Source organism: Oncorhynchus kisutch, unplaced genomic scaffold (genome assembly GCF_002021735.2).
Source record: "Oncorhynchus kisutch isolate 150728-3 unplaced genomic scaffold, Okis_V2 scaffold2202, whole genome shotgun sequence".
NCBI classification, from domain to species: Eukaryota; Metazoa; Chordata; class Actinopteri; order Salmoniformes; family Salmonidae; genus Oncorhynchus; species Oncorhynchus kisutch.
In genome coordinates, this window is record NW_022264147.1 from 769,835 (window position 1) to 784,251 (window position 14,417).

General features: G+C 50.0%; 1 protein-coding gene across 1 annotated transcript in view; it reads left to right on the forward strand.

The window, feature by feature from the left end:
• The first annotated feature begins 1,870 nt into the window (after window positions 1–1,870).
• The window catches only part of LOC116369463 (stimulated by retinoic acid gene 8 protein homolog), a 41,571-nt gene continuing 29,024 nt past the window's right edge, over window positions 1,871–14,417 (forward strand). Inside the window, exons 1-4 of the mRNA XM_031819493.1 lie at window positions 1,871–2,447; window positions 2,632–2,806; window positions 10,826–10,901; window positions 10,993–11,074. Coding sequence (XP_031675353.1) covers window positions 2,633–2,806; window positions 10,826–10,901; window positions 10,993–11,074 — 332 coding nt within the window. The 5' untranslated portion in view covers window positions 1,871–2,447; window position 2,632. The remainder of the gene's footprint in view (window positions 2,448–2,631; window positions 2,807–10,825; window positions 10,902–10,992; window positions 11,075–14,417) is intronic.

Here is a 14,417-nt window from a genome sequence, read left to right on the forward strand (position 1 = left end):
CCCCTGTAAACATCACGTGGATCCTCCCCTGTAAACATCACGTGGATCCTCCCCTGTAAACATCAGGTGGATCCTCCCTGTAAACATCACGTGGATCCTCCCCTGTAAACATCACGTGGATCCTCCCCTGTAAACATCACGTGGATCCTCCCCTGTAAACATCACGTGGATCCTCCCTGTAAACATCATGTGGATCCTCCCTGTAAACATCATGTGGATCCTCCCCTGTAAACATCACGTGGCTCCTCCCCTGTAAACATCACGTGGCTGATGTGGAGTGGAGAAGGAGGATGCAGGAGTTGAGCAAATCTAATTGAGGTAAGGCCATTGACATTATGAATTAAATGTGTCTCAGCTGCCTCTGGGTGGCGACATATCCCACTGTTTCATATGAACGGCAAGGAGAGACACCGTTTCATATGAATGGCAAGGAGAGACACCGTTTCATATGAACGGCAAGGAGAGACACCAGGAGAGACACCAGGAGAGACACCACCGCTTCATATGAACGGCACGGAGAGACACCACCGTTTCATATGAATGGTAAGGAGAGACACCACCGTTTCATATGAACGGCAAGGAGAGACACCAGGAGAGACACCACCGTTTCATATGAACGGTAAGGAGAGACACCACCGTTTCATATGAACGGCAAGGAGAGACACCAGGAGAGACACCACCGTTTCATATGAACGGCACGGAGAGACACCACCGTTTCATATGAACGGCAAGGAGAGACACCAGGAGAGACACAAGGAGAGACACCACCGTTTCATATGAACGGCAAGGAGAGACACCACCGTTTCATATGAACGGCAAGGAGAGACACCAGGAGAGACACCACCATTTCATATGAACGACAAGGAGAGACATCACCGTTTCATATGAACGGCACGGAGAGACACCACCGATTCATATGAACGGCAAGGAGAGACACCAGGAGAGACACCACCGTTTCATATGAATGGCAAGGATGTTTCACAAGGCTTCTAGGTTGTCTGGGAGCCTTGGTTAGCGCTCCTTGGTTAGCGCTCCTTGGTTAGCGCTCCTTGGTTAACGCTCCTTGGTTAGCGCTCCTTGGTTATCGCTCCTTGGTTATCGCTCCTTGGTTAACGCTCCTTGGTTATCGCTCCTTGGTTAGCGCTCTTTGGGATGGTTTAAGTACTCAACACACCTAGGGATGGGTTCTTTGGATGCTGCACTGACAGCCAGTTGTAAAGACTGACACACAGAGGATGAGAACCAAACTGGGAAATGCACATTCTTCCTTTAAAATCTTGTGCACCCCAGTCATCACAAACGCATTATCAGTGACAATAACCTTTTTATGGTTACACTTCTCAAGAAACTACCGCCTTTACTATTGATCAACCCCCCCCCCTCAAATTCAACCAGCCCCAGAAATGTGGACACAATGGTTCTTTTTTTTTGCGTTGAAAAGGCGTCCAAAAGGAGACTGAACTTCTCATCCCCTACACATCTGATGTTACCCTTTGGAGGAAAATAAGGAGCCAGTACTCCCCTAATCAAATCTGTGCACTTGGTGCGGTCCATTTGGAAGTTTGTTGCTGCCACAGAATCTGAGAAGGCAGCTTTGCAAGCCGTACTTTAAATGGTCGCATGCTAGCATCGAACAAAGCTTTGCAGTGGCCATTGCTATAGTGGCTTCTGTACTTCTGCACTTTCTTAACCACCTGTGGTAATGTAGACGGCGTTGTGGGGTTGAAAGGTTTTGATTTATTTATATACTTTGCTGTAGCACAATGTTTTTTTGATGTCATACATTTTTTTTTGCAAAGCATATCTGATTTGCAGTACGCACAGTATGTATGCCTGTCAATCATCCCCCAATTACCGGCTTCAGACACCCTTTAAATTCAGGTACAGACTCCCACTCCTTTCTGTACAATTTTGATTGAGACATGTTGATTGATGTTGTAAGTTCTGTCCAGGATCAAAACATTTGTGACCATCTATATTCATTGGGTTTTGTCTCGTCGAACCTACGATGAATTTGCAATTTGCTGAAATTGCTGCTGAGCGCCTGCTGCTGACGTCACTCACATCGCACTTTTGCAGCCAGACACGTGTGTTGTGACTGAGAACATCGGTTTTTTGTGTCAAAAAACTTTTTAGCGTTTGAGTCACTTCATCAAAAGTTGCTAAAAAATATATATATATATTTTTTTAAAGAAGCTACATTTGTTGCTAGGTGCAGTTTGATTATTTTTTTGCTAGGGTACTCTGAAAAGTTGCTAAATCTAGCAACAAATTTGCGAAATTGGTATCATTGATCTCAATCCTGAGACCGTTGGAGCCTCTTTACCGCGGTTCATGTAGCCACATCCTGCACGAAAAATCACACACACTATAGATACTTTTCCATAACAATTTAACAGAAAACGTGGACAGTTTGTTAACATACATTTATAAAGGATTTCAGAAAGGTAAGGTAGCAACAACAACAACATAAGGTCTGTGGATATATTATCCAACTCTAAACTTAATCAAGTAGCTAAAACAGCCATCAGTGCTCGGTAGCCATCTTGTTGTTGTTGACCGATATAACAACTCGATTATTAACCCGTGTAGTGTCTTATTATTATTTTATATAACCCATTAATAAATCAGGATGTCCAGACGAGGTTGTACCGGTCCGACCGGGCTCCGGAGGAAACGGGACATGGAGGAGCACCAGAAGGAGAGAAGACGGGCTCTGCAGGCCCGACACCGGGCCAACCTGGCCACCCTGTTCGAGACACTCAACACCGTGGTCTGTCCCACATCCAACAAGATGCCTGCTAAGGTGAGATAAATATAGATGGCTAACAATCTGAAATATCTTCCTGGTTCTCTCCTTCATGTGTAGCTAACTGTTGTGTGAAAATATTTTTGGTCAGTTACTATAGAGAAAATAGTTAGTTAACTGTTGCTGGGTAGAGAGGGTGTGATTGGGGCTAACTGTTGCTGGGTAGAGAGAGTGTGATTTGGGGCTAACTGTTGCTGGGTAGAGAGGGTGTGATTTGGGGCTAGCTAGCTAACTGTTGCTGGGTAGAGAGGGTGTGATTGGGGCTAGCTAGCTAACTGTTGCTAGGTAGAGAGGGTGTGATTGGGGCTAACTTGCTGGGTAGAGAGGGTGTGATTTGGGGCTAGCTAGCTAACTGTTGCTGGGTAGAGAGGGTGTGATTGGGGCTAGCTAGCTAACTGTTGCTGGGTAGAGAGGGTGTGATTGGGGCTAACTGTTGCTGGGTAGAGAGGGTGTGATTTGGGGCTAGCTAGCTAACTGTTGCTGGGTAGAGAGGGTGGATTTGGGGCTAACTGTTGCTGGGTAGAGAGAGTGTGATTTGGGGCTAACTGTTGCTGGGTAGAGAGGGTGTGATTTGGGGCTAACTGTTGCTGGGTAGAGAGGGTGTGATTTGGGGCTAGCTAGCTAACTGTTGCTGGGTAGAGAGGGTGTGATTGGGGCTAACTGTTGCTGGGTAGAGAGGGTGTGATTTAGGGCTAGCTAGCTAACTGTTGCTGGGTAGAGAGGGTGGATTTGGGGCTAGCTAGCTAACTGTTGCTGGGTAGAGAGGGTGTAATTTGGGACTAGCTAGCTAACTGTTGCTGGGTAGATAGGGTGTGATTTGGGACTAGCTAGCTAACTGTTGCTGGGTTGAGAGGGTGTGATTTGGGGCTAGCTAGCTAACTGTTGCTGGGTAGAGAGAGGGTGTGATTTGGGGCTAGCTAGCTAACTGTCGCTGGGTAGAGCGGGTGTGATTTGGGGCTAGCTGGCTAACTGTTGCTGGGTAGAGAGGGTGTGATTTGGGGCTAGCTGGCTAAATGTTGCTGGGTTGAGAGGGTGTGATTTGGGGCTAGCTGGCTAACTGTTGCTGGGTAGAGAGAGTGTGATTGGGGCTAGCTAGCAAACTTGCTGGGTAGAGAGTGTGATTGGGGCTAACTGGCTAACTGTTGCTGGGTAGAGAGGGTGTGATTTGGGGCTAACTGTTGCTGGGTAGAGAGGGTGTGATTTCGGGATAGCTACCTAACTGTTGCTGGGTAGAGAGTGTGATTGGGGCTAACTGTTGCTGGGTAGAGAGAGTGTGATTGGGGCTAGCTAGCTAACTGTTGCTGGGTAGAGAGTGTGATTGGGGCTAACTGTTGCTGGGTAGAGAGAGTGTGATTGGGGCTAGCTAGCTAACTGTTGCTGGGTAGTGAGTGTGATTGGGGCTAACTGGCGAACTGTTGCTGGGTAGAGAGGGTGTGATTTGGGGCTAACTGTTGCTGGGTAGAGAGTGTGATTTGGGGCTAACTGTTGCTGGGTAGAGAGGGTGTGATTCTGGGCTAGCTAGCTAACTGTTGCTGGGTAGAGAGGGTGTGATTTGGGGCTAGCTGGCCAACTGTTGCTGGGTAGAGAGGGTGTGATTGGGGCTAGCTAGCTAACTGTTGCTGGGTAGAGAGGGTGTGATTTGGGGCTAACTGTTGCTGGGTAGAGAGGGTGTGATTTGGGGCTAACTGTTGCTGGGTAGACAGAGTGTGATTTGGGGCTAGCTGGCTAACTGTTGCTGGGTAGAGAGAGTGTGATTTGGGGCTAGCTGGCTAACTGTTGCTGGGTAGAGATAGTGTGATTTGGGGCTAGCTAGCTAAATGTTGCTGGGTAGAGAGAGTGTGATTTGGGCCTAGCTAGCTAACTGTTGCTGGGTTGAGATGGTGTGATTTGGGGCTAGCTAGCTAACTGTTGCTGGGTTGAGAGGGTGTGATTTGGGGCTAGCTAGCTAACTGTTGCTGGGTTGAGAGGGTGTGATTTGGGGCTAACTGGCTAACTGTTGCTGGGTAGAGAGGGTGTGATTTGGGGCTAACTGTTGCTGAGTTGAGAGGGTGTGATTTGGGGCTAGCTAGCTAACTGTTGCTGGGTTGAGAGGGTGTGATTTTGGGCTAGCTGGCTAACTGTTGCTGAGTAGAGAGGGTGTGATTTGGGGCTAACTGTTGCTGAGTAGAGAGGGTGTGATTTGGGGCTAACTGTTGCTGGGTAGATATGGTGTGATTTGGGGCTAGCTAGCTAACTGTTGCTGGGTAGAGAGGGTGTGATTGGGGCTAGCTAGCTAACTGTTGCTGGGTAGAGAGGGTGTGATTGGGGCTAACTGTTGCTGGGTAGAGAGGGTGTGATTTGGGGCTAGCTAGCTAACTGTTGCTGGGTAGAGAGGGTGGATTTGGGGCTAACTGTTGCTGGGTAGAGAGAGTGTGATTTGGGGCTAACTGTTGCTGGGTAGAGAGGGTGTGATTTGGGGCTAGCTAGCTAACTGTTGCTGGGTAGAGAGGGTGTGATTGGGGCTAGCTAGCTAACTGTTGCTGGGTAGAGAGGGTGTGATTGGGGCTAACTGTTGCTGGGTAGAGAGGGTGTGATTTGGGGCTAGCTAGCTAACTGTTGCTGGGTAGAGAGGGTGTGATTGGGGCTAGCTAGCTAACTGTTGCTGGGTAGAGAGGGTGTGATTGGGGCTAACTGTTGCTGGGTAGAGAGGGTGTGATTTGGGGCTAGCTAGCTAACTGTTGCTTTGTAGAGAGGGTGGATTTGGGGCTAACTGTTGCTGGGTAGAGAGAGTGTGATTTGGGGCTAACTGTTGCTGGGTAGAGAGGGTGTGATTTGGGGCTAACTGTTGCTGGGTAGAGAGGGTGTGATTTGGGGCTAGCTAGCTAACTGTTGCTGGGTAGAGAGGGTGTGATTGGGGCAAACTGTTGCTGGGTAGAGAGGGTGTGATTTGGGGCTAGCTAGCTAACTGTTGCTGGGTAGAGAGGGTGGATTTGGGGCTAGCTAGCTAACTGTTGCTGGGTAGAGAGGGTGTAATTTGGGACTAGCTAGCTAACTGTTGCTGGGTAGAGAGGGTGTGATTTGGGACTAGCTAGCTAACTGTTGCTGGGTTGAGAGGGTGTGATTTGGGGCTAGCTAGCTAACTGTTGCTGGGTAGAGAGAGGGTGTGATTTGGGGCTAGCTAGCTAACTGTCGCTGGGTAGAGAGAGTGTGATTGGGGCTAGCTAGCTAACTGTTGCTGGGTAGTGAGTGTGATTGGGGCTAACTGGCGAACTGTTGCTGGGTAGAGAGGGTGTGATTTGGGGCTAACTGTTGCTGGGTAGAGAGTGTGATTTGGAGCTAACTGTTGCTGGGTAGAGAGGGTGTGATTCTGGGCTAGCTAGCTAACTGTTGCTGGGTAGAGAGGGTGTGATTTGGGGCTAGCTGGCCAACTGTTGCTGGGTAGAGAGGGTGTGATTGGGGCTAGCTAGCTAACTGTTGCTGGGTAGAGAGGGTGTGATTTGGGGCTAACTGTTGCTGGGTAGAGAGGGTGTGATTTGGGGCTAACTGTTGCTGGGTAGACAGAGTGTGATTTGGGGCTAGCTGGCTAACTGTTGCTGGGTAGAGAGGGTGTGATTTGGGGCTAGCTGGCTAACTGTTGCTGGGTAGAGATAGTGTGATTTGGGGCTAGCTAGCTAAATGTTGCTGGGTAGAGAGAGTGTGATTTGGGGCTAGCTAGCTAACTGTTGCTGGGTTGAGATGGTGTGATTTGGGGCTAGCTAGCTAACTGTTTCTGGGTTGAGAGGGTGTGATTTGGGGCTAGCTAGCTAACTGTTGCTGGGTTGAGAGGGTGTGATTTGGGGCTAACTGGCTAACTGTTGCTGGGTAGAGAGGGTGTGATTTGGTGCTAACTGTTGCTGAGTTGAGAGGGTGTGATTTGGGGCTAGCTAGCTAACTGTTGCTGGGTAGTGAGTGTGATTGGGGCTAACTGGCGAACTGTTGCTGGGTAGAGAGGGTGTGATTTGGGGCTAACTGTTGCTGGGTAGAGAGTGTGATTTGGGGCTAACTGTTGCTGGGTAGAGAGGGTGTGATTTGGGGCTAGCTAGCTAACTGTTGCTGGGTAGAGAGGGTGTGATTTGGGGCTAGCTGGCCAACTGTTGCTGGGTAGAGAGGGTGTGATTGGGGCTAGCTAGCTAACTGTTGCTGGGTAGAGAGGGTGTGATTTGGGGCTAACTGTTGCTGGGTAGAGAGGGTGTGATTTGGGGCTAACTGTTGCTGGGTAGACAGAGTGTGATTTGGGGCTAGCTGGCTAACTGTTGCTGGGTAGAGAGAGTGTGATTTGGGGCTAGCTGGCTAACTGTTGCTGGGTAGAGATAGTGTGATTTGGGGCTAGCTAGCTAAATGTTGCTGGGTAGAGAGAGTGTGATTTGGGCCTAGCTAGCTAACTGTTGCTGGGTTGAGATGGTGTGATTTGGGGCTAGCTAGCTAACTGTTGCTGGGTTGAGATGGTGTGATTTGGGGCTAGCTAGCTAACTGTTGCTGGGTTGAGAGGGTGTGATTTGGGGCTAGCTAGCTAACTGTTGCTGGGTTGAGAGGGTGTGATTTGGGGCTAACTGGCTAACTGTTGCTGGGTAGAGAGGGTGTGATTTGGGGCTAACTGTTGCTGAGTTGAGAGGGTGTGATTTGGGGCTAGCTAGCTAACTGTTGCTGGGTTGAGAGGGTGTGATTTTGGGCTAGCTGGCTAACTGTTGCTGAGTAGAGAGGGTGTGATTTGGGGCTAACTGTTGCTGGGTAGATATGGTGTGATTTGGGGCTAACTGTTGCTGGGTAGAGAGGGTGTGATTTGGGGATAACTGGCTAACTGTTCCTGGGTAGAGGGTGTGATTTGTGGATAACTGGCTAACTGTTGCTGGGTAGAGAGGGTGTGATTTGGGGCTAGCTAGCTAAATGTTGCTGGGTAGAGAGAGTGTGATTTGGGCCTAGCTAGCTAACTGTTGCTGGGTTGAGATGGTGTGATTTGGGGCTAGCTAGCTAACTGTTGCTGGGTTGAGAGGGTGTGATTTGGGGCTAGCTAGCTAACTGTTGCTGGGTTGAGAGGGTGTGATTTGGGGCTAACTGGCTAACTGTTGCTGGGTAGAGAGGGTGTGATTTGGGGCTAACTGTTGCTGAGTTGAGAGGGTGTGATTTGGGGCTAGCTAGCTAACTGTTGCTGGGTTGAGAGGGTGTGATTTGGGGCTAGCTAGCTAACTGTTGCTGGGTTGAGAGGGTGTGATTTGGGGCTAACTGGCTAACTGTTGCTGGGTAGAGAGGGTGTGATTTGGGGCTAACTGTTGCTGAGTTGAGAGGGTGTGATTTGGGGCTAGCTAGCTAACTGTTGCTGGGTAGTGAGTGTGATTGGGGCTAACTGGCGAACTGTTGCTGGGTAGAGAGGGTGTGATTTGGGGCTAACTGTTGCTGGGTAGAGAGTGTGATTTGGGGCTAACTGTTGCTGGGTAGAGAGGGTGTGATTTTGGGCTAGCTAGCTAACTGTTGCTGGGTAGAGAGGGTGTGATTTGGGGCTAGCTGGCCAACTGTTGCTGGGTAGAGAGGGTGTGATTGGGGCTAGCTAGCTAACTGTTGCTGGGTAGAGAGGGTGTGATTTGGGGCTAACTGTTGCTGGGTAGAGAGGGTGTGATTTGGGGCTAACTGTTGCTGGGTAGACAGAGTGTGATTTGGGGCTAGCTGGCTAACTGTTGCTGGGTAGAGAGAGTGTGATTTGGGGCTAGCTGGCTAACTGTTGCTGGGTAGAGATAGTGTGATTTGGGGCTAGCTAGCTAAATGTTGCTGGGTAGAGAGAGTGTGATTTGGGCCTAGCTAGCTAACTGTTGCTGGGTTGAGATGGTGTGATTTGGGGCTAGCTAGCTAACTGTTGCTGGGTTGAGAGGGTGTGATTTGGGGCTAGCTAGCTAACTGTTGCTGGGTTGAGAGGGTTTGATTTGGGGCTAACTGGCTAACTGTTGCTGGGTAGAGAGGGTGTGATTTGGGGCTAACTGTTGCTGAGTTGAGAGGGTGTGATTTGGGGCTAGCTAGCTAACTGTTGCTGGGTTGAGAGGGTGTGATTTTGGGCTAGCTGGCTAACTGTTGCTGAGTAGAGAGGGTGTGATTTGGGGCTAACTGTTGCTGGGTAGATATGGTGTGATTTGGGGCTAACTGTTGCTGGGTAGAGAGGGTGTGATTTGGGGATAACTGGCTAACTGTTCCTGGGTAGAGGGTGTGATTTGTGGATAACTGGCTAACTGTTGCTGGGTAGAGAGGGTGTGATTTGGGGCTAGCTGGCTAACTGTTGCTGGGTAGAGAGGGTGTGATTTTGGGCAAGCTGGCTAACTGTTGCTGGGCAGAGAGGGTGTGATTTTGGGCTAGCTGGCTAACTGTTGCTGGGTAGAGAGGGTGTGATTTTGGGCTAGCTGGCTAACTGTTGCTGGGTAGAGGGTGTGATTTTGGGCTAACTGCATTCAGTTATAGTGGTCTGTTGTGGGAACTGTTCTGACATTCAGTTATAGTGGTCTGTTGTGGGAACTGTTCTGACATTCAGTTATAGTGGTTTGTTGTGGGAACTGTTCTGACATTCAGTTATAGTGGTCTGTTGTGGGAACTGTTCTGACATTCAGTTATAGTGGTCTGTTGTGGGAACTGTTCTGACATTCAGTTATAGTGGTCTGTTGTGGGAACTGTTCTGACATTCAGTTATAGTGGTCTGTTGTGGGAACTGTTCTGACATTCAGTTATAGTGGTCTGTTGTGGGAACTGTTCTGACATTCAGTTATAGTGGTCTGTTGTGGGAACTGTTCTGACATTCAGTTATAGTGGTCTGTTGTGGGAACTGTTCTGACATTCAGTTATAGTGGTCTGCTGTGGGAACTGTTCTGACATTCAGTTATAGTGGTCTGTTGTGGGAACTGTTCAGACATTCAGTTATAGTGGTCTGTTGTGGGAACTGTTCTGACATTCAGTTATAGTGGTCTGTTGTGGGAACTGTTCTGACATTCAGTTATAGTGGTCTGTTGTGGGAACTGTTCTGACATTCAGTTATAGTGGTCTGTTGTGGGAACTGTTCTGACATTCAGTTATAGTGGTCTGTTGTGGGAAATGTTCTGACATTCTCATATACTTTTCCGATTTTATATCTTCACCTACCAGGCCATGCAGGTATATCTTCACCTACCTGGTGATGCAGGTAGATCCTCACCTACCTGGCCATGCAGGTAGATCCTCACCTACCTGGCCATGCAGGTAGATCCTCACCTACCTGATGATGCAGGTAGATCCTCACCTACCTGGTGATGCAGGTAGATCCTCACCTACCTGGTGATGCAGGTAGATCTTCACCTAGCTGGCCATGCAGGTATATCTTCACCTACCTGGCCATGCAGGTAGATCTTCACCTACCTGGCCATGCAGGTAGTTCCTCACCTACCTGGTGATGCAGGTAGATCCTCACCTACCTGGTGATGCAGGTAGATCTTCACCTACCTGGCCATGCAGGTATATCTTCACCAACCTGGCCATGCAGGTAGATCCTCACCTACCTGGTGATGCAGGTAGATCTTCACCTACCTGGCCATGCAGGTATATCTTCACCTACCTGGCCATGCAGGTAGATATTCACCTACCTGGCCATGCAGGTAGTTCCTCACCTACCTGGTGATGCAGGTAGTTCCTCACCTACCTGGTGATGCAGGTATATCTTCACCTATCTGGCCATGCAGGTAGGTCTTCACCTACCTGGCCATGCAGGTAGATCCTCACCTACCTGGCCATTCAGGTAGATCCTCACCTACCTGGCCATGCAGGTAGATCTTCACCTACCTGGCCATGCAGGTATATCTTCACCTACCTGGTCATGCAGGTAGATCTTCACCTACCTGGCCATGCAAGTAGATCTTCACCTACCTGGCCATGCAGGTAGATCTTCACCTACCTGGCCTTGCAGGTAGATCTTCACCTACCTGGCCATACAGGTAGGACTTCACCTACCTGGTGTAGTATTGTAAAGTGTCATTGTAATGTTGTCTGGTCGGTCAGTGGAAGATCTTGGACCACGCCAAAGGATTTCTGAAAGAGCAGGAAGCCCACCTGAGCAGACTGATGCTCCTGAAAGGTGAGAGGAGCCCAATGCCCTTTTGATGTGTACAGAAAAACCACGCTCTGTGATTAAGGGCACGGTTTCTTATTCACCGACATGTGTTTAGGTATATTCCTCGGTAATGAAGACGGGCCGTGTAGCTTGGAGGAAGTGAGGGCAGAGTACCGGAGGCTGCAGTCACACAGCAGGTACACTACTACCATTGACATACACTAGAATTTATTTAACCTTTATTTAACTAGGCAAGTCAGTTAAGAACTAATTCTTATTTACAATGATGGCCTACCGGGGGAACAGTGGGTTAACTGGTCTAGGAACAGTGGGTTAACTGGTCTAGGAACAGTGGGTTAACTGGTCTAGGAACAGTGGGGTTAACTGGTCTAGTAACAGTGGGGTTAACTGGTCTAGGAACAGTGGGGTTAACTGGTCTAGGAACAGTGGGGTTAACTGGTCTAGGAACAGTGGGTTAACTGGTCTAGGAACAGTGGGTTAACTGGTCTAGGAACAGTGGGTTAACTGGTCTAGGAACAGTGGGTTAACTGGTCTAGGAACAGTGGGGTTAACTGGTCTAGGAACAGTGGGGTTAACTGGTCTAGGAACAGTGGGTTAACTGGTCTAGGAACAGTGGGGTTAACTGGTCTAGGAACAGTGGGGTTAACTGGTCTAGGAACAGTGGGGTTAACTGGTCTAGGAACAGTGGGTTAACTGGTCTAGGAACAGTGGGGTTAACTGGTCTAGGAACAGTGGGTTAACTGGTCTAGGAACAGTGAGTTAACTGGTCTAGGAACAGGAACAGTGGGTTAACTGGTCTAGGAACAGGAACAGTGGGTTAACTGGTCTAGGAACAGTGGGTTAACTGGTCTAGGAACAGTGGGTTAACTGGTCTAGGAACAGTGGGTTAACTGGTCTAGGAACAGTGGGTTAACTGGTCTAGGAACAGTGAGTTAACTGGTCTAGGAACAGGAACAGTGGGTTAACTGGTCTAGGAACAGGAACAGTGGGTTAACTGGTCTAGGAACAGTGGGTTAACTGGTCTAGGAACAGTGGGTTAACTGGTCTAGGAACAGTGGGTTAACTGGTCTAGGAACAGTGGGTTAACTGGTCTAGGAACAGTGAGGTTAACTGGTCTAGGAACAGGAACAGTGGGTTAACTGGTCTAGGAACAGGAACAGTGGGTTAACTGGTCTAGGAACAGTGGGTTAACTGGTCTAGGAACAGTGGGTTAACTGGTCTAGGATTAGTGGGTTAACTGGTCTAGGATTAGTGGGTTAACTGGTCTAGGAACAGTGGGTTAACTGGTCTAGGAACAGTGGATTAACTGGTCTAGGAACAGTGGATTAACTGGTCTAGGAACAGTGGATTAACTGGTCTAGGAACAGTGGTTTAACTGGTCTAGGAACAGTGGGTTAACTGGTCTAGGACCAGTGGGTTAACTGGTCTAGGAACAGTGGGTTAACTGGTCTAGGAACAGTGGGTTAACTGGTCTAGGAACAGTGGGTTAACTGGTCTAGGAACAGTGGGTTAACTGGTCTAGGAACAGTGGGTTAACTGGTCTAGGAACAGGAACAGTGGGTTAACTGGTCTAGGAACAGTGGGTTAACTGGTCTAGGAACAGTGGGTTAACTGGTCTAGGAACAGTGGGTTAACTGGTCTAGGAACAGTGGGTTAACTGGTCTAGGAACAGTGGGTTAACTGGCCTAGGAACAGTGGGTTAACTGGTCTAGGAACAGTGGGTTAACTGGTCTAGGAACAGTGGGTTAACTGGTCTAGGAACAGTGGGTTAACTGGTCTAGGAACAGTGGGTTAACTGGTCTAGGATTAGTGGATTAACTGGTCTAGGAACAGTGGGTTAACTGGTCTAGGAACAGTGGGTTAACTGGTCTAGGAACAGTGGGTTAACTGGTCTAGGAACAGTGGGTTAACTGGTCTAGGAACAGTGGGTTAACTGGTCTAGGAACAGTGGGTTAACTGGTCTAGGAACAGTGGGTTGACAGCCTAGGAACAGTGGGTTAACTGCCTAGGAACAGTGGGTTAACTGTCTTGTTCAGGGGCAGAACAACATATTTGTACCTTGTCAGCTCTGGGATTTGATCCAGCAACCTTTCAGGTTACTGGCCCAACCCTCTAACCACTAGGCGACCTGCCACCCCATAATAACCACTAGGCTACCTGCTGCCCCCATAGATACTGGTGCAAAGCCTAGGCGGCAGGTTGCCTAGCGGGTTAATGCCGATGACGTGGGTTAAGGCAGTTAACAACAGCAGCTCCCAGGGCCCCGATGACGTGGGTTAAGGCAGTTAACAACAGCAGCTCCCAGGGCCCCGATGACGTGGGTTAAGGCAGTTAACAACAGCAGCTCCCTGGGCGCCGATGACGTGGGTTAAGGCAGTTAACAACAGCAGCTCCCAGGGCGCCGATGACGTGGGTTAAGGCAGTTAACAACAGCAGCTCCCAGGGCCCCGATGACGTGGGTTAAGGCAGTTAACAACAGCAGCTCCCAGGGCGCCGATGACGTGGGTTAAGGCAGTTAACAGCTCCCAGGGTGCCGATGACGTGGGTTAAGGCAGTTAACAGCTCCCAGGGTGCCGATGACGTGGGTTAAGGCAGTTAACAACAGCAGATCCCAGGGCCCCGATGACGTGGGTTAAGGCAGGGTAACAACAGCAGCTCCCAGGGTGCCGATGACGTGGGTTAAGGCAGTTAACAACAGCAGCTCCCTGGGCGCCGATGACGTGGGTTAAGGCAGTTAACAGCTCCCAGGGTGCCGATGACGTGGGTTAAGGCAGTTAACAACAGCAGCTCCCAGGGCCCCGATGACGTGGGTTAAGGCAGTTAACAACAGCAGCTCCCTGGGCGCCGATGACGTGGGTTAAGGCAGTTAACAACAGCAGCTCCCTGGGCGCCGATGACGTGGGTTAAGGCAGCCCACTGCCCCTCTCTGAGTCAGAGGGGTTTGTGGGTTAAGGCAGCCCACTGCCCCTCTCTGAGTCAGAGGGGTTTGTGGGTTAAGGCAGCCCACTGCCCCTCTCTGAGTCAGAGGGGTTTGTGGGTTAAGGCAGCCCACTGCCCCTCTCTGAGCCAGAGGGGTTTGTGGGTTAAGGCAGCCCACTGCCCCTCTCTGAGCCAGAGGGGTTTGTGGGTTAAGGCAGCCCACTGCCCCTCTCTGAGCCAGAGGGGTTTGTGGGTTAAGGCAGCCCACTGCCCCTCTCTGAGCCAGAGGGGTTTGTGGGTTAAGGCAGCCCACTGCCCCTCTCTGAGTCAGAGGGGTTTGTGGGTTAAGGCAGCCCACTGCCCCTCTCTGAGCCAGAGGGGTTTGTGGGTTAAGGCAGCCCACTGCCCCTCTCTGAGCCAGAGGGGTTTGTGGGTTAAGGCAGCCCACTGCCCCTCTCTGAGCCAGAGGGGTTTGTGGGTTAAGGCAGCCCACTGCCCCTCTCTGAGCCAGAGGGGTTTGTGGGTTAAGGCAGCCCACTGCCCCTCTCTGAGCCAGAGGGGTTTGTGGGTTAAGGCAGCCCACTGCCCCTCTCTGAGTCA